The sequence below is a fragment of the Ranitomeya variabilis genome, chromosome 3 (genome assembly GCF_051348905.1).
Source record: "Ranitomeya variabilis isolate aRanVar5 chromosome 3, aRanVar5.hap1, whole genome shotgun sequence".
Lineage (NCBI taxonomy): Eukaryota > Metazoa > Chordata > Amphibia > Anura > Dendrobatidae > Ranitomeya > Ranitomeya variabilis.
In genome coordinates this window covers 763,818,334-763,836,725 of record NC_135234.1, presented here as the reverse complement: position 1 = coordinate 763,836,725, position 18,392 = coordinate 763,818,334, and the positions used below count along the sequence as shown (strand labels likewise).

At 47.6% G+C, this 18,392-nt stretch overlaps 1 protein-coding gene across 2 annotated transcripts; it reads right to left on the bottom strand.

The window, feature by feature from the left end:
- Positions 1-1,361: 1,361 nt before the first annotated feature.
- Positions 1,362-7,058, bottom strand: LOC143818608 (ribosomal protein S6 kinase 2 beta-like). Of its 2 annotated transcripts, none has more exons than XM_077299861.1 (5): positions 6,334-7,058; positions 4,355-4,546; positions 2,869-3,000; positions 2,521-2,724; positions 1,362-1,584 (listed from the first exon to the last, which is right to left on the bottom strand). In XM_077299861.1, the coding sequence occupies exons 2-5, from the start codon at positions 4,478-4,480 to the stop codon at positions 1,468-1,470; spliced, it is 579 nt and encodes a 192-aa protein (XP_077155976.1). In that variant the 5' UTR covers positions 4,481-4,546; positions 6,334-7,058; the 3' UTR covers positions 1,362-1,467. The 2 variants fall into 2 exon arrangements, with proteins under 2 accessions (XP_077155976.1, XP_077155975.1); XM_077299860.1 differs by lacking the exon at positions 6,334-7,058 and adding an exon at positions 5,414-5,884.
- Positions 7,059-18,392: the final 11,334 nt, after the last annotated feature.

Below are 18,392 nucleotides of genomic sequence, written 5' to 3'. Positions count from 1 at the left end.
TGAAGTAGGCAACTTTTATAGGAGATATTTCAGAAACCCAATCCTTCCAATAAGGAATTATAAAAGTGAAGGAAACGGCTACTAAAGCCCAATGGCGGCTACAATAGAACCTGTTCCTCCCAATAAGGACTTAGAATTAGTGACATAGAGTATACAATAGAAACCAATGGTTACAAACAACTATGTAGATGTCATATTGGATATCCTTGCTCAACCCATGTTGGTAAAGGCAACTCATCCAAAAAGGGCTGGAAAAACCAGTAAGGAATTTAAAAAAGGGGAAAAAAGGGCTACTAAAGCCCAATGTTGGCTACAATAGGACTCATTCCTTCATATAAGAAATTAGGAACCATAGATAAAGGTGCAAGTAACATTTTCAGATATTGTATTTATTGTGATGTCTCACGCATGGATTAATCAGTTATAGGAGATGATAATTGGCCTCAAATTATAAAGAGTCGTCCTTCTGCATATCATAGAGGGAAAAAACCCCATTGGGGGAAAACTCTATGAAGCGTGATGGAAGGAGAACCCTTCTTTTGGGCACAGGTGCTTGATAAATTTAGGTCTTCATCTGTTTGTGCTTTTCTTCCAAAAAATGTTCTGAATGAGGTGAACAGTGATAATGATAAGATGATGGGAGCACGTTGGCTCAGTGGTTAGCACTGTATGGTGGCTCAGTGGTCAGCACTGTTGCTTTGAAGCGCTCGGGTCCTGGGTTCGGATCCCACCAGGGACATCTGCAAGGAGTTTATGTGTTCTCCCTGTGTTTGTGTGGGTCTCCTCCAACTCATCGTAGCGGCGTCCCCCTGCTCAGCAGCACAGCGCCCACACCGCCCCTGGCAGCGGCACCGCTCAGCGCTTCTCATATTGCGAGTATCTCGCCTTGCTATACGCGCCCCACACTGCCCTCCAGCACCTCAGGCGCCTTGCGCTCCCACTCCCTGCCTTCATACTCAGTGTGTGACCTTCACACACACTACCCATGGTCTCCAGGTAGCCCACTGTGCACCTTAGTCATATATCCCCATACTCACCTGTGGAGGAGATTTCACTTCCTTATTTCTTGTACAGGACTCACGTGTCACGCAGGTCTAGGACGGACTCACCCATTCTGCCACCCGTGCTGCACGTTATTACCCACAATCCATTGACAACTATATCTGATGAAGGTCTCATTTGTCGAGACCGAAAACGTTTATATGTTGAACTGGATGCACCAAAATAAAAATCTACTTTTTGAATCTTGCAACAAAAATTTCTCCTGAGTGCCAAGTATATTCTTCGTTTATAATTACGGGTTGGATCCCCAACTTGAGCACCTCCCAAGAATCCCTGAGTGCCGTGGTCATCTCTCTCCTCCAACTCATGTTATTCCTTCAACACTCGAAAGCCAAACGGATAGGCAAAGTAGAATGTGAGCCCCAATGGGGACAGCGGTGATAATGTCTGTAAAGCGCTATTAAATTAATAGAGCAAAATATATGAGCAAAAGAAAATAAAAAGAAATGAAAAGAAACAAATAACTACAATTGGAGATATGAATGATGAGGAGGAGGATGACGTGGTGGATGAAAACAAATCCTGTGAATTGAAGAAAAAAGTGAGTTAAATTCACATCTATGAATAAAAAGCTGAAAGGGCTTGTCCTAAAAACGTAGTCATAAAGGGCTTGTCCTAAAAAAGTAGTCATAAAGGGCTTGTCCTAAAAAAGTAGTCATAAAGGGCTTGTCCTAAAAAGTAGTCATAAAGGGCTTGTCCTAAAAAAGTAGTCATAAAGGGCTTGTCCTAAAAAAGTAGTCATAAAGGGCTTGTCCTAAAAACGTAGTCATAAAGGGCTTGTCCTAAAAAAGTAGTCATAAAGGGCTTGTCCTAAAAAAGTAGTCATAAAGGACTTGTCCTAAAAACGTAGTCATAAAGGACTTGTCCTAAAAACGTAGTCATAAAGGGCTTGTCCTAAAAAGTAGTCATAAAGGGCTTGTCCTAAAAAGTAGTCATAAAGGGCTTGTCCTAAAAAGTAGTCATAAAGGGCTTGTCCTAAAAAGTAGTCATAAAGGACTTGTCCTAAAAACGTAGTCATAAAAGGCTTGTCCTAAAAAGTAGTCATAAAGGGCTTGTCCTAAAAACGTAGTCATAAAGGGCTTGTCCTAAAAAGTAGTCATAAAGGGCTTGTCCTAAAAAGTAGTCATAAAGGGCTTCTCCTAAAAAAGTAGTCATAAAGGGCTTGTCCAGGCTGAAGCGAAAAGTCTGCAATCACTTAACGTCTCCATAGAAGAGAGTTGAGTGTAGCCTGATGAGTCTGGTCAGCATGGGACTGCAAGTTTGCAAATTGCATAAGTCTTGTAATGTGACCACCCACACGGGGAATACAGGGCAATCATGACAGTGTGCGCAGTGCAAACTCCTGATTCATCAATATGCAATCACATAATTATCGGCAGACTTTTCATTTCAGCCTGGACAACCCATTTAATATGATTGGTTTTGATAGTAAATATTATCTAGGGTCAGAAGACTCACATTATCTATCAGGGCCCCTTCTACAGAAGAACTGATGGTGTTAGATGTTCTCTGCAGGTTCTTAGGCTGGAGATCTTTCCACCTGCTACTGATACCGCTGAAGTCCATGAATTCCCGCTGTTCCTCGGGTGTTATTGGAGGCCCTCGCGGTTGTCTTGCTTTCAGCATGGCCACAACGGGAATAACGTCATCCTGCACTGGTGTCTGTGAGAAGAAAAGTTTGGTGTCAAATTTGCCACTTCCCACAAGAAGCCTGGAGGACCCGTCCCCAAAAGTTAGACCTAGATGTAATGCCAATTACTGCTCCCAGTCATCTCCCCATAAAGCCCCAGGGTGTTAGGTACCTACCGGCTCCACGTGAAGTGATGGAGACAGTTTTCCAGATTCTAATTCCGACCAGTCCATTGTGGCGAACATGGGATGGGTCCTGAGTCTCTCTCTCACAAATATTCGCCGTTTGTCAGCTGATTTACAGAGAAGCTGAGGAATAAACAGAAAAAGGGTCCATTATCTTGGGTGACTGACAGTCACCCGTCATGTCTTCTTCCTGGCAGTGGTGTAGGTGTAGCGTGTGTTGCCAGCACCTGGGTAAAGGTAAGTATTTTGTGATTCTTGGCCTGTGGAGCAATCACCCACTCCGAGTCCCCTCCACCTGTCCAGTATTGCTCCCCGTATCCCCCGGGCACATGTACTGTAACTAAAGATCAGACTCATGTCTCTATGCTTGGCCCTTCAGCTTTCTAGTTTTTGTTTCTGCTTTTTCTTGAAATCTGACATCAAATTAAAAAATAGAATTCTACACTATTCTAGATTTCTTATACTTTGTATTTGTTATTTTCTGTGTGTTTTTGTCCTTTATAATCCTAATCCCGATCAGAACCCTGATCCCTTCCAACCCTAACCCTAGCTCTAACCCTAGCCCTAATACTAATGAACCCTAACCCTAGCCCTAATACTAATGAACCCTAACCCTAGCCCTAATACTAATGAACCCTAACCCTAGCTCTAACACGAGCCCTAATACTAATGAACCCTAACCCTAGCTCTAACCCTAGCCCTAATACTAATGAACCCTAACCCTAGCTCTAATCCTAGCCCTAATACTAATGAACCCTATCCCTAGCTCTAACCCTTGCCCTAATACTAATGAACCCCAACCCTAGCTCTAATCCTAGCCCTAATACTAATGAACCCCAACCCTAGCTCTAACCCTAGCCCTAATACTAATGAACCCTAACCCTAGCTCTAACCCTAGCCCTAATACTAATGAACCCTAACCCTAGCTCTAATCCTAGCCCTAATACTAATGAACCCTAACCCTAGCTCTAATCCTAGCCCTAATACTAATGAACCCTAACCCTAGCTCTAACCCTTGCCCTAATACTAATGAACCCCAACCCTAGCTCTAATCCTAGCCCTAATACTAATGAACCCTAACCCTAGCTCTAACCCTAGCCCTAATACTAATGAACCCTAACCCTAGCTCTAATCCTAGCCCTAATACTAATGAACCCTAACCCTAGCTCTAACCCTAGCCCTAATACTAATGAACCCTAAACCTAGCTCTAACCCTAGCCCTAATACTAATGAACCCTAACCCTAGCTCTAATCCTAGCCCTAATACTAATGAACCCTAACCCTAGCTCTAACCCTAGCCCTAATACTAATGAACCCTAACCCTAGCTCTAACCCTTGCCCTAATACTAATGAACCCTAACCCTATCCCTGATCTCAAAATATTGCTCCCCGCAGAATGTGTCCCCTCTGGTAACGCCTCTGTGACTCCCCACATTACACCATTGCTTCCCGCCTTCCAATGTATATGACCACTTACGTTGTCAATCATGTCCTTTATTGCAGGGTTGATGTCTTGTGGATAGATTGGATTATCCGACAAAATGGACATTTTCAGTCTCTTGATGTCCTTCTCGTTGTAGAAGGGGTATTTTCCAGTTGACATTTGGAACACAATGATGCCAAGTGAAAACCAGTCTATAGCTCCGTCATATTTTTCTCGACGGAAAATCTGTGAGTACATAGAGGAGGAAGAGATGGAAACAGTCAGTGAGTTGGGAGCGATCTCTGTCTATGACTCTGGTCTCTGTAACGTATTCATTATGGAATCTTTAGGATGAGTTGTTGCTCGGCAAAGGCCAAACCAAGCAACAAGCCGCCCAGGAGGCAGGTGAGGACAACAGACCTCCGTGTACTCTACAGTATGGGGGTCCGGAGGAGGTGCGACTCACACCGGAAGGGGGTGCACAACAGACCTCCATGTACTGTACAGTATGGGGGTACGGAGGAGGTGCGACTCACACCGGAAGGGGGTGCACAACAGACATCCATGTACTGTACAGTATGGGGGTCCGGAGGAGGTGCGACTCACACTGGAAGGGGGTGCACAACAGACCTCCATGTACTGTACAGTATGGGGGTACGGAGGAGGTGCGACTCACACCGGAAGGGGGTGCACAACAGACATCCATGTACTGTACAGTATGGGGGTCCGGAGGAGGTGCGACTCACACCGGAAGGGGGTGCACAACAGACCTCCATGTACTGTACAGTATGGGGGTACGGAGGAGGTGCGACTCACACCGGAAGGGGGTGCACAACAGACATCCATGTACTGTACAGTATGGGGGTCCGAAGGAGGTGCGACTCACACCGGAAGGGGGTGCAGTGTACTAAACAAGTATGCTGTTGCATACTGTAGGGATCTACTGGTGTCCATTGTATGGGGGTCTCTGTGTGGTCAATGTGTCCAGTGTATGGGGACCACTGAGCATATAACGTATGGTCGGGGGGACCATCTGCATTCTTAACCTGATGTTCTGGTATTAATAATAGGACATCTAGTAACCACTATGTAATATGACGACGTGTTCCTTACTTCAGGAGCCATGTATCTCCGGGTTCCTGCATATCCATAATCTTTCGGACCCTCATAGTGCAGCACCCCAGAGTCCTGGTTGTTGCAGTGCTGTGGCTCCGCCACTACGGGGAGCTATGGTGCGTCTGATTGCACTAGGGAGTTTCTCTGATCAGGTACACTCACACCACACTTCACACTCCGGCCACCAGGGGGGGTGGTCCTATCTAGTAGGCCACTCCTCACAACTCTGGTAAAACTGGGGGTTGGACAGGAAGACAGGGAGAAGTAGCTGGGAAGAGCTAGTGAGAGGACCTGTCAGGGATGGGATCCTGGCAGACTCCTCAGAGCAGAACTAACCAGCAAACAACGGGAATACAGAAAAGGAGAAATACCAGAAGGGGTCTTGCTGTTAGACCGAGGCAACATCCTTCTGAGGCGCAACAGTCGGTGGCCGGAACGCCGAGCAAGTAAGAGACTTTAAGTACATTGCAAACCACGGCAGGGCAGCTAACTACAGGTTGGCTGTCTCACTTAACACCTAAGCAGACAACGGAGGCAGCTGCGGTAGAGGGGCGACTCTAGGGTCCCGGAAGAACTCCAGGCCTACCCCGTCATACGGGTGCGTCCTACCATATCATCTGGAGGACGGAGAAGGAACAGTAGAGACAGAAAGAAACAGTTGTGAGGACTATCCCGGGAGCTCAGCAGGGAAGAACTACAACACACAGCGCTAGAAGGTAGATACTGATTCCCACCTGTAAAGAGAGCTCCTGATGTGTCGTTGGACCGGCCGGTCTCTGAAAACCCAGTTAACAGCGCTCTGGACTGAGGTCTCCCACATCTTCAGTAAAGAGGTAAAGAGACTGCAACCTGGTGTCCTCGTTATTTACCGCGACCTGCACCCCACAACTGCACCGCCATACCACCGTTAACAGTACCTATTTGCAACGGACGTCCCCCACTGACAGACGGGGCCACGGACCGGGTCTAGCCACCGTGACAACCCCAGGACTGAGATCCCAGAGGCCCGGCTCCGGGTACCCCTCGGCCCTGCGGCGGTGTGGGGGCGCTCCAAATCTTGGCGTCACGAACAGGATCTACTTAAGCCTGAAGAATCAGGTCATGTGTGCCTGGAGACTGTGATTTGTTGTGCTTGAACTGTACTTTATTGAGAGAACTGTGTGCTACTGCTTGCTGCGGAAAGTTACCGCCAAAATTCGCCATTGCCGCGCGCGGAGGGAGGAGCCTTAGCTACGTGGGCGGGATCGGCCAAAAGAAGCGCGGAACGGAAAGCGCGGTGAGACGCCAATCCCGGAAGAGGAACTCCGACCTCCAGCAGGTTAGTGGGAGGAAGGGACGGCCATGTCCGAGTCGGGAGGAGAGGAGGTGGTGGTCGCAGCCGCGGACGCAGGGGCAGCTCCGGTCCCCGCAGCGGGCGAAGCCGCGGCCCTAATACCACCACTGGCTGCCGCAGAACCCGCTGCCCCCATCAGCCAGTCGGACACTGCCGCTAATGCGAAAGCCATAATGCCCTTCTCCATGCCCTACCTGCCCGGAGCGGCCTGGCTCCCACGATACTCTGGGGAGGCGCATACGTTCACTGACTTTAAAGAAGGGCTCTGCAGCCTGCTCGAGTTCTATCCCCTAACCGAGCCTCAGAAGGTCCATATGATAACCGGTCAACTCTTTGGGGCGGCTCTGAGAGAATTGAAATCCTGGCCCGCTGAGGATAAAGGAACTGCACAACAGATTTTTGCCAAGCTTAAAGCTACCTTCGATACTCGCACTGCCACAGAGATTAAACTGACTTTCTATGGATGCAAACAGAGGTCGCAGGATAGCTTACGGGACTATGCCCTTAATCTCCAGGAAGCGATGCGGGCCATTAAGCAGAGTGACCCCGGCAGCATGCAGGATGAGGATAAAATCCTGAAGGAGCGGTTCATCGAGGGGCTCCTGTGCAGTCACCAGCGGGGCCAATTGCACTTCCTGGCCATGCAAAATCCAGACTTGACTTTTGCGCAGTTTAAAGATAAAGCTATCCAGGCATTGCAGGAGCGACAGCCCAGCCGCGCAGTACCACCCAGGCGCCCCGCTCTCACCTACCACCAGGAGGTGGCATCGGATACCCCAGTTGCCGCGGAGGCCGACGCCCAGAGCTTCGAGGACGACTCCCCTGCAGGACTCCGTCTCCAGATGCAAGAGCTAACCAAGAGCGTTGCTGCCCTGGCCCGGACGGTGCAGTCCCTACAGGAGGCCCCCAAAGAGAAGATCCAGTTGGCTTCCAGCCCGGAGGATGTCCCTTGGATGCGACGGAGGAGGACTCCGCCGACCAGGAGCCGGCCCGACGATCGCTTCCACCAGGATGGACGACCCATCTGCCGCCGCTGTCATCAGGTGGGCCATCTTGCAAGGTACTGTCCTTTAAACGAGCAACCCCTGGGGCAAAGGGCCAACCCCCAGGAGTAGGACGGTCAGGCCCGCAGCATTGGAGAACCAAGTATATTGGAGGACGACCAGTTCTCCCTGTAGTGATTGATGGAATCCCCTTGAATGCTTTGCTGGACACCGGTTCTCAGGTGACGACTATACCTTACGTGCTCTACAAACGGTATTGGGAGGACGCTGATATTACTCGTGGCCCTGATGATGATTTCACCATAATAGCCAGTAATGGTCAGCCTTTACCACAAGTGGGGTATAAGGAAGTTACCATCAAAGTGGGGCGGGTAGAATTGAAAGCCCAAGGGATTGTGATTGTGGATATTGATCGTCGAGAATGTAATCCCATGATGACTCTTGGTACTAATGTTATAGAAAATTGTCTTGCAGAAGTGATTGTTTTGTTACAACAGGTGGCAGAAACTGCTGGCCACAGTGAGCAACGTGCCCTGCAGAAGGAAATCAGAGCTCTGATGCAGAGACAGCAGGTAGAGCTGACTGGTGGTGAGATTGGTCGTGTCACTGTGAGTGATTCGAACCCCATCGCGATCAGGGGCTGGCTGGCAATTTTCAGCCTGGGGGGCAATCACAAGGCAGTGGCCCTCGAGTTGCGGTGGCCCTCCTTTTCCCTGCTTATATCTGGCCACTGCATTAAAGTAGCAGAGATAACAGGCTTTAAAAACAGGCTGGTACACAGATATGGGAACTGAACGGAGTTTGCTGCATAGATATGGGAGCAGAATCGAGCTTACTCCAGAGATATGGGAACAGAACGGAGCTTACTACAGAGATATGTGAGCAGAACAGAGCTTACTACAGAGATATGGGAGCAGAACAGAGCTTATTATAGAGATATGGGAGCAGAACCGAACTTACTAGATTCAGAGATATGGGAGCCGAACCGAGCTTACTGCAAAGATATGGGAGCAGAACCGAGCTTACTACAGAGATATGGGAGCAGAACCGAGCTAACAGCAAGGATATGGGAGCAGAACCAAGCTTACTGCAGAGATATGGCAGCAGAATCGAGCTTACTACAGAGATAAGGGAGCACAAACGAGCTTACTACAGAGATAAGGAAGCAGAACCGAGCTTACTACAGAGATATGGGAACAGAACTGAGCTTACTACAGAGATATGGACGCAGAACCGAGCTTACTGCAAAGATATGGGAGCAGAACCGAGCTTACTACAGAGATATGGGAGCAGAGCCAAGCTTACTACAGAGATATGGGAGCAGAACCGAGCTTACTACAGAGATATGGGAGCAGAACCGAGCTTAGTGCAGAGAAATGGGAGCAGAACCGAGCCTACTGCAGAGATATGGGAACAGAATCGACCTTACTACAGAGATATGGGAGCAGAACCAAACTTACTAGAGAGATATGGGAGCAGAACCTAGTATACTACCGAGATAAGGGAGCAGAACCGAGCTTACTAGAGAGATAAGGGAGCAGAACCAAGCTTACTGCAGAGATATGGGAGCAGAACCGAGCTTACTACAGAGATAAGGGAGCAGAACCGAGCTTAATAAGTCTACTACATGGAACCAAGTCTGCTACATAGAAACTGGAGCAGAACTGAGATTACGACATACATACGGTACCATCATCTAGATTACTACATTGATAGAGTACCAGAACCAAGCTTACTGCTTAGATATGGTGCCATAACGGAGCTTACTTACAAACATACACACAACAATACAGTTACACAGTGCCTAGTACTATCACCACTACACAGAGAATACATAATATTATAATATCACCATTACCTTTACATGAAACTACATTCTATACAAAGACCAATGATGCCACCATACACTCCCTGACACAAGTTATGTCGCTTATCCATGTTATATGTAAATAAAAGCTTATAACCTGATGTTAAATTAATCCATTGGTTGTATAAGTTATTCTTTTGAAAGCTGGAACCCTCCAAAATGTGATTTAGGTTAAGAAAATAAAATGTTATCAAAGCAGAAATATTGATCAGTTAATGGTCAGATTATGGCAAGACAAAATTTTTGTTGCCCACAGACAAATAATTAACTTAAAATACCAATATATGTTGCATAACATTGATGAATGAAGTTGTGGTGCTCATCTACATTCTTTGGTTTTGTCTTCCAAGCTTCCTCTTTCATCCTTCCCCAAACATGCTCAATGATGTTCGTGTCTGGTGACTGGGCTGGCCAGTCCTTGAGCACCTTGATCTTTTTTGCCTGGAGGAACTTTGTTGTAGAGATGGATGTATGAGATGGAGCACCATCCTGCGGCAGAATTTGACCTCTTTTATGATTTGGAATATAAGCGGTAGCTAATACTTCTTGATATTTTAGGCTATTGATATTGCCTTCCACCTTGCAAATGTTTCACACACCCCCATACTGAATGTAACCCCAGACCATGATCTTTCAACCACCAAATGTAACTGTCTTCTGGGTGTATTTTGGATCCATACGGGCTCCAGTAGGTCTCCTGCAGTGTTTGTGGCAGCTGTGGTGTAATTCTACTGAAGAGAAATCCACCTTCTGCCACTTTTCCAGTGTCCATCTATTTAGCAGGCTGTGGGAGTTTGCAAACGCCACACGTTTTTTTATTTGCCTTTTGTTTAGTGCTGGCTTCTGGGCACTGATTCGACCATGGAGGCCATTTTGAGACAGAATCCTACAAACTGTTCTAGTTGACACAGGTAAAGGTTTAGGTGTGCACTCAGCCTTAATATGGCGAGGTGCTGGTGTAACGAACCAATGGCCCAGAATAGCAGTAAAAGTTAAATTCACTGCACTCTCTCTAGGTTTCTTATGCAAAGTCTGGTATAAATTTATTATACATAAACTGGGAGCTTAACAGAATATTACAGCATCTGTGATTTTTTTATATACAACGTTTCGGCTCAACCAGAGCCTTTGTCACGTAATCGCTTGTTCCAGCTAAGATAGTGATATACAGAGAAGGCGGAAAGTCCCAGCGGTGCAATATAAGCTCTATTGTAATCTAAATGTCCGCCTATGGAAGATCCTGTCCAGTAGTGTGGACCTGCAGTGTCTGTTATGACAAGCGGCGCTCCCGCGCCTTGCTAATGATCGGCGTGTCACGTGCGGTGAATTTAACTTTTACTAGTTGACACAGGGACTTGAGGTGACCAGACCTGTTGGAGCTCTGCTGCTGTGGAAGAAGGGCTTGCTTTGGATTTTCTAACCAACAAACATTCCTCCTGAGCAGTTGTCTTGCGGGGTCTGCCGGACCTGAGCTAGTCAAACACATCTCCAGTCTCTTCAAATCTTTTTTTTAATTCTTTGTACTTGACGCTGAGACACATTAAAGGTGCCCGCCACCTCTGCAGTGGATCTGGTCTTCAGCCTCTTGATAATCCAGGCTTTGGTCGCAGGGTGGATTTTAGGCATGTTGTCAAGAGCTCAAGTTGCAGTTCAAGTGAAGGTCTGGGGTGCTGGGTTTCTTTTTATACACACACACTAAATAACCGATCATTTACTGAGCACAGGTGAGGATGTAAACTAGGATTGGGTGCATTATATGACCAGGCGACAAAACTTTTGTCTTGCTAAAATCTGACCATTCTGTGTCCATTAACTGATCAATATTTCTGCATTAATGTAAATTTATTTTCTTAACCTAAACCACATTGTGGAAGGTTTCAGCTTTCAAAAGAATAATTTATACAACCAATTGAATTTAACATCAGGTTATAAGCTTTTATTTACATAACATGGATAAGCGACATTACTTCTGTCAGGGAGTGTACAACTTTTACTACTAGTATACTACAATACTGATCATTAATTTTTAAAAAAGCACAACACTTAGTGCCATTGTATACAGGAACTCTGTATTTACGGTCAGTGTAAAGATACTACAGTGATCACTGGTGACATTATACACAGGAGATCTGTATAAGGTGTCAGTGTACAGGTAATACAGTGATCACCACTGTCAGTGACATTATACACAGTAGCTTTGTATATAGTATACAGTGTATAGTGTCAGTGTACAGGTAATACACTGACTAACTAGTGATGTCTCTAGCTGAAGTCCTTCATCTTTGCTTTTCATTTTTATCCAGCACAGACTGCCATCACTTCTTCCAGCCAGGACTCGTCTCTGCATAAAATAACACAGTTACCTAGAGCACGGTTTCCAGACCACATTCCCCACTTTTTACCTTTCTTCTACACCATGTTCCAAATTATTATGCAAATTATATTTTTCTCGGATTTTCCTAAATGGTCGGTGCAAATGACAGTCAGTCTAATAAAAGTCATCACCCATTAGAGTATACATCAAATTTTATTGGAGAAACCTCCCAATGATAACAGTATAATCTCCAAAATGAATAAAAACTCAAATGCGCTGTTCCAAATTATTAAGCACAGTAGAATTTCTAAACATTTGATCTGTTTTAAAGAACTGAAAATGCTTATTTGTGGAATTTGCAACATTAGGAGGTCACATTCACTGAACAAAAAAGCTATTTAACTCCAAAACATCCTAACAGGCCAAGTCACATGTTACCATAGGAAACCTTCTTTGTTATCACCTTCACAATTCTCGCCTCCATTGAACTTGTGAGTATTTGGAGAGTTTCTGCTTGTATTTCTTTGCATGAAGTCAGAATAGCCTCCCAGAGCTGCTGTTTTGATGTGAACTGCCTCCCACCCTCATAGATCTTTTGCTTGATGATACTCCAAAGGTTCTGTATAGGGTTTGAGGTCAGGGGAAGATGGTGGCAATACCATGAGTTTATGTCCTTTTATGCCCATAGCAGCCAATGACTCAGAGATATTCTTTGCAGCATGAGATGGTGCATTGACATGCATGAAGATGATTTTGCTCCTGAAGGCGCAATTCTGATTTTTATACCATGGAAGAAAGTTGTCAGTCAGAAACTCTATATACTTTGCCGAGGTCATTTTCACACCTTCAGGTACCTTAAAGGGCCCTACCAGCTGTTTCCCCATGATTCCAGCCCAAAACATTACTCCTCCATCTCCTTGCTGACGTTGCAGCCTTGTTGGGACATGGTGGCCATCCACCAACCATCCACTACTCCATCCATCTGGACCATCCAGGGTTGCTCGACAGTCATCAGTAAACAAGACTGCTTGAAAAATAGTCTTCATGTGTGTCTGGGCCCACTGCAACCATTTCTGCTTGTGAACACTGTTTAGGGGTGGCCGAATAGTAGGTTTATGCAACACAGCAAGCCTTTGAAGGGTCCTACACCTTGAGGTTCGAGGGACTCCAGAGGCACCAGCAGCTTCAAATAACTGTTTGCTGCTTTGTAAGGCTAGGTTCACATTGCGTTAGGGCAATCCGTTTAGCGCTAGCGCTAGCGGATTGCGCTAACGCAATGTATTTGTAGGGGCCGCGTTTAGGGTTCGCATTAACGTCCCCGCTCTCGCAGATCCCTGATCTGCGAGAGCGGGGAACGGACCTTGGGCGCGCCGCGGACGCTGCAAGCAGCGTCTGAGGCGCGCCGCAAAAGAACGGCACATCGCTAGCGCGAGTCAAAAAAGGCACGCGCTAGTGATGCGCTACAGGTAGAAACAAGATTGCTGTCAATGGGTGCGCTAACGGACCCGTTGCACGGCATTAATTGCGACATTTTTGCCGTGCAACGCTGTCCGTTAGCGATCACCCAATAGCGCAATGTGAACCTAGCCTAATGGTATTTTGGCAGCTGCTCTCTTTAACCAATGAATTTGTCTGACAGAAACCTTCCTCATTATGCCTTTATCTGCATGAATTCTGTCTGTGCTCTGTTTCAGTCACAAATCTCTTCACAGTATGATGATCACTTTTAAGTTTACAAGTTTATTTGAAAAACAATTAAATCCAATTTGCATAATAATTTGGAACATGGTGTACACTAGACATCTGAATACAGAGGTGCACCCACAAACAATATATAACTGGTTATTATGCAACCTCATAGATTGTAAGCTTGCGAGCAGGGCCCTCATTCCTTTTGGTATCTGTTGATCTATGTGTTTATTGTTATGCTTAATGTCCATTGTCTGTACAAGTCCCCTCTAAAATGTAAAGTGTTGGCACTATAGAAATAAAATTATTATAATTATTATTATTAACCGACCATTCCAAATATAAATTATAATCCACCACTGTGCACCCACTAACTATAAATAGCCACTTTCCCCATTTAATATATAAATTAATTAGCACCTGTACTCTTTCCCCCAATTCATTACCAGTCACTCCATCCTCAACGCCCCCCACTATGTACCTACCACTCTAACCCTAACCCCGATTCATTATAGTTACATGCCCCTTCATTGTCATGTCTTTCTCTCTCACCCTCTATTCATTATCAACTGCTCTACCCCACATTCAATACATCATTTACTCCCCCACCCTTAAAATTCATTATTTGTTCTTCCCCTAGATCATCATTTGCTCTTCCCACCCCCTCTTCAATTGATCATTTGCTCTCCCCACCCCCACCTTCAATTAAATTGCTGTCCCCTGTCCCTCACACTGAATTTATCATTTTGCAGTCCCCCACTTTAATTTGAAGTCCCCTTACTTCATTCATTGCAGTCCCCTATCACCCCCTCACTTCATCTGCAGTGCCCCTTCATAATTTGCAGTCCCCTATCCCCCTTCCATTTCATGAGCAGTCCCACATCAGACACACTTCATCATGTGCAGTCCTGCAGTCACCTTCTCCCACTTCATCATGTGCAGTCCCCTTACCCCCCCCACTTCATCATGTGCAGTCCCCTTACCCCCCACTTCATCATGTGCAGTCACCCTTACCCCCCATTTCATGTGCAGTCCATCTTACACTCCACTTTATCATGTGCAGTCCCCATTACCCCCCACTTCATGTGCAGATCACCTTACCCCCCACTTCATCATGTGCAGTCCCCTTTAACCCCCAATTCATCATGTGCAGTCCCCCTTACCCCCCACTTCATCATGTGCAGTCCCCCTTACCCCCCACTTCATGTGCAGCCCCACTCCCCCTTCATCATGTGCAATCCCCCTTACCCCCACATCATCATGTGCTGCCCCATTCCATCATGTACAGCCCCACTCTCCCCACTTCATCATGTGCAGTCTCCTTTATCCACTAAACTATCATGTGCAGCCCCACTCCCCTTCATCATGTGCAGCCCCACTCCATCATGTACAGCCCCACTCAACCTTCATCATGTGCAGCCCCACTTACCCCCTCACTCCATCATGTGCAGTCTCCTTTAACCCCCAAATTCCATCATGTGCAGCCTCCTTACACCCCCCACTTCATAACTTGCAGTTACCCACCATTAAATTTATTTTATAAAGAAAACAAAAAAAGTTCTTCATACTTACCTCACCAGTCGCTCCCCTGCAGTGCCTCTCTGCTTCTAGCATCCGAGTCATGTCGGCGTGTGCGTGAGGACGCCATCGCGCATGTCCAACAGCTAACCTGGAAGTATAAGAGAACATGAAGGGAGCAGTAGCTGCGCAGCCGTCAAGGTGACAGCCAAGCATAGCTCCTGGCCCCAGCGCAGACGTGTGCGCTAACTGTGATGCGGCTGTGTCTGCTGCCAGCCACGTCACAGTACAGTAGACATGGCTGCGCAAAATTTGCTGTGTGGCTGTAGACACCATCAGGCAGCCGGCCCTGAACAGCTGCTGGGGGAGCGGCCCGGGGGGCATTTGCCTCTTTGCCACCTGGGCCAGTCAGCCCCTGATCGCGATACCCCCCAAGAGTGAAATGTTAATATGGTGTCGAGCAGCCATAGGCCTCAGGGGTAAGGACTACCAGGCCTTGGTAGAACCCGTATATTCAGACAATAGGCCTACTGTTCTGACAGCCCGGGGGGTGGTCGACGTTCGACAGGGGAGAGTGCCCGTACGTGTCCTTAATTGTGGGGAGGAAGAGGTCCACCTAGCCAAGTATACCACGCTCGCCAAACTGTTCACTGTCAATAATAGTGTAATACAGACACCTGAACCCTTAGTCCCGTCAAACGTGGCGGAGGACAAAGGTTCTGCAGGGCACTCGAAAGACTGGTGTCGGGAATTGCATGTGGGCACTGACTCTACCCCATCTCATCAAATACAGGGGGCTTACAGGGTGGTACACGAGTACGAGCAGGTATTCAGCAAACACCCCTCAGATTTTGGGCAGGTGAAAGGGATCAAACATCACATCCCCACGGGAGATCACCGACCCATAAAAGAGAGATATCGCCCTGTACCCCCAGCTCATTACCAGTGTGCCAAGGACATGTTACGGGAAATGAAGGAGGCTGGGGTGGTGAGAGACAGCTGTAGCCCCTGGGCAGCTCCGTTGGTCCTTGTTAAAAAGAAAGATGGTACAATGAGGATGTGTGTTGATTACAGGCAGTTGAATCGCATTACACATAAGGACGCATACCCACTGCCCAGGATAGAGGAGTCTCTGGCTGCCTTAAAATCTGCTAACTACTTCTCTACCTTAGATCTCACCAGTGGGTACTGGCAGGTTCCTGTAGCGGAGGCGGACAAAGAGAAGACGGCCTTCACGACGCCAATGGGCCTCTGTGAGTTCAACTACATGCCCTTCGGATTGTGCAATGCTCCCGGAACGTTCCAGAGGATGATGGAGAGCTGCCTGGGACACCTGAACTTTGAAACCGTGCTGCTATATCTGGATGACGTTATAGTCTTCTCTAAAACCTACGAAGACCATCTGAAGCACCTGGCCGAGGTGTTTGAAGCCTTGTCCAACTTCGGCCTGAAAGTGAAACCGTCCAAGTGTCATCTGCTGAAACCTAAAGTGCAGTACCTGGGCCATGTGGTGAGCGCTGAAGGAGTGGCCCCAGACCCCGACAAGGTCACAGTGATCAAGGACTGGCCAAAGCCTAGTGACCTCCACGAAGTCCGGCAGTTCCTCAGGTTGGTAGGTTACTATCGGAGATTCATTAAGGATTTCACCAAGAAGGCCGCACCCTTGCAAAATCTGCTGGTGGGCCAACCAAAGAAGACCAAGGGGAGGAAAACCCCCTTTGATTGGAACGAAGAGCTGGAGGAATCCTTCACCTGTTTGAAGTCGGCACTGACGGGAGAAGAGATACTGGCTTACCCCGAATACGATCAACCGTTTGTGCTGTACACAGATGCCAGTAATGTGTGATTAGGAGCCGTGCTATCCCAGGTTCAGAACGGCAAAGAAAGGGTGATCGCTTACGCCAGCAGGAAACTCCGTCCCACGGAAAGGAACCCTGACAACTATAGTTCCTTTAAGCTGGAATTCCTGGCCCTCGTCTGGGCAGTGACAGAGAGGTTTAAGCACTACCTGGCCTCTGCGAAATTCACCGTTTTCACGGACAACAATCCGCTAACGCATCTGGATACTGCCAAACTCGGGGCTTTGGAACAGCGGTGGATGGCCCGGCTGTCCAACTATGATTTCACCATCAAATATCGGGCAGGGCACCAGAATGCCAATGCCGATGCTCTGTCCCGAATGCCCAATTTACCAGAAGTGGGAGAAGACCCGGAGGCACTTGAAGAGGTGGAGCTGCCTGCCTTCCATCGCCCCAAAGCCACTCAGAACTCTCACCATGTGAAGAACAGGCACAAGAATCAACCGGATGCCACGCTGAATCCCCTGCCCCACCACGGATGGGCAGAAACCCAGGATAGTGACCCCGCGGTCCGTCAGGTGAAGGAACTCTTGACGCAGGCTGGCTTGCACCCTGGCCCAGATGATCCACAAGAGACCCAACAGCTGTGGAAGGGGAGAAGCAAACTGTTTATCCATGATGGCAAGTTGTGCAGGAGGAGCATCGACCCACGTACTCATGAATTGGTGTGGCAGATAGTGGTGCCAAGGCGAGATGCGCCCATGGTTCTGGGAGCCTACCATGATGGAGCCGGACACTTCGGATGGAAGAAGCTGGAAAAGCTGCTCCGAGGGAGGTTCTATTGGATTGGCATGAAGAGAACCATTGAGAAGTGGTGTCGGGAGTGTGGTCCATGTAGTCTGCGCAGGAAGGACCGTGACAGTCAACGGGCCCCCCTGCGGCCTATCATCACCAAACGGCCGCTCGAACTGGTTGCGCTGGATCATGTGAAGCTGACACCTAGCCGGTCGGGCTATATCTACGCCCTTACCATCGTGGACCACTACTCCAGGTTTTTGGTGGTTGTGCCTGTCAAGGATCTAACAGCTAGGACTGCCGCCAGGGCCTTCCAGCAGCACTTTTGTAGGCCCCATGGCTACCCAGAGAAAGTACTGACCGATCAGGGGCCTGCATTCGAAGCGGAAGTGTTCCAAGAATTCTGTCAGTTGTACGGGTGTAAGAAGATCAGAACTACACCGTACCACCCTCAAACCAACGGGATGTGCGAGAAGATGAACCAGGTGGTAATTGATTTATTGAAGACCTTACCGGTGGAGGAACGGAACCTGTGGCCGACAAAGTTGCCTGACTTAGTGGATATGTACAATCACATCCCCGTAAGTTCCACCAACTGTACTCCAGCGTACCTGATGCGAGGAAGATCTAGTCGGTTACCCGTTGATTTGGACATGG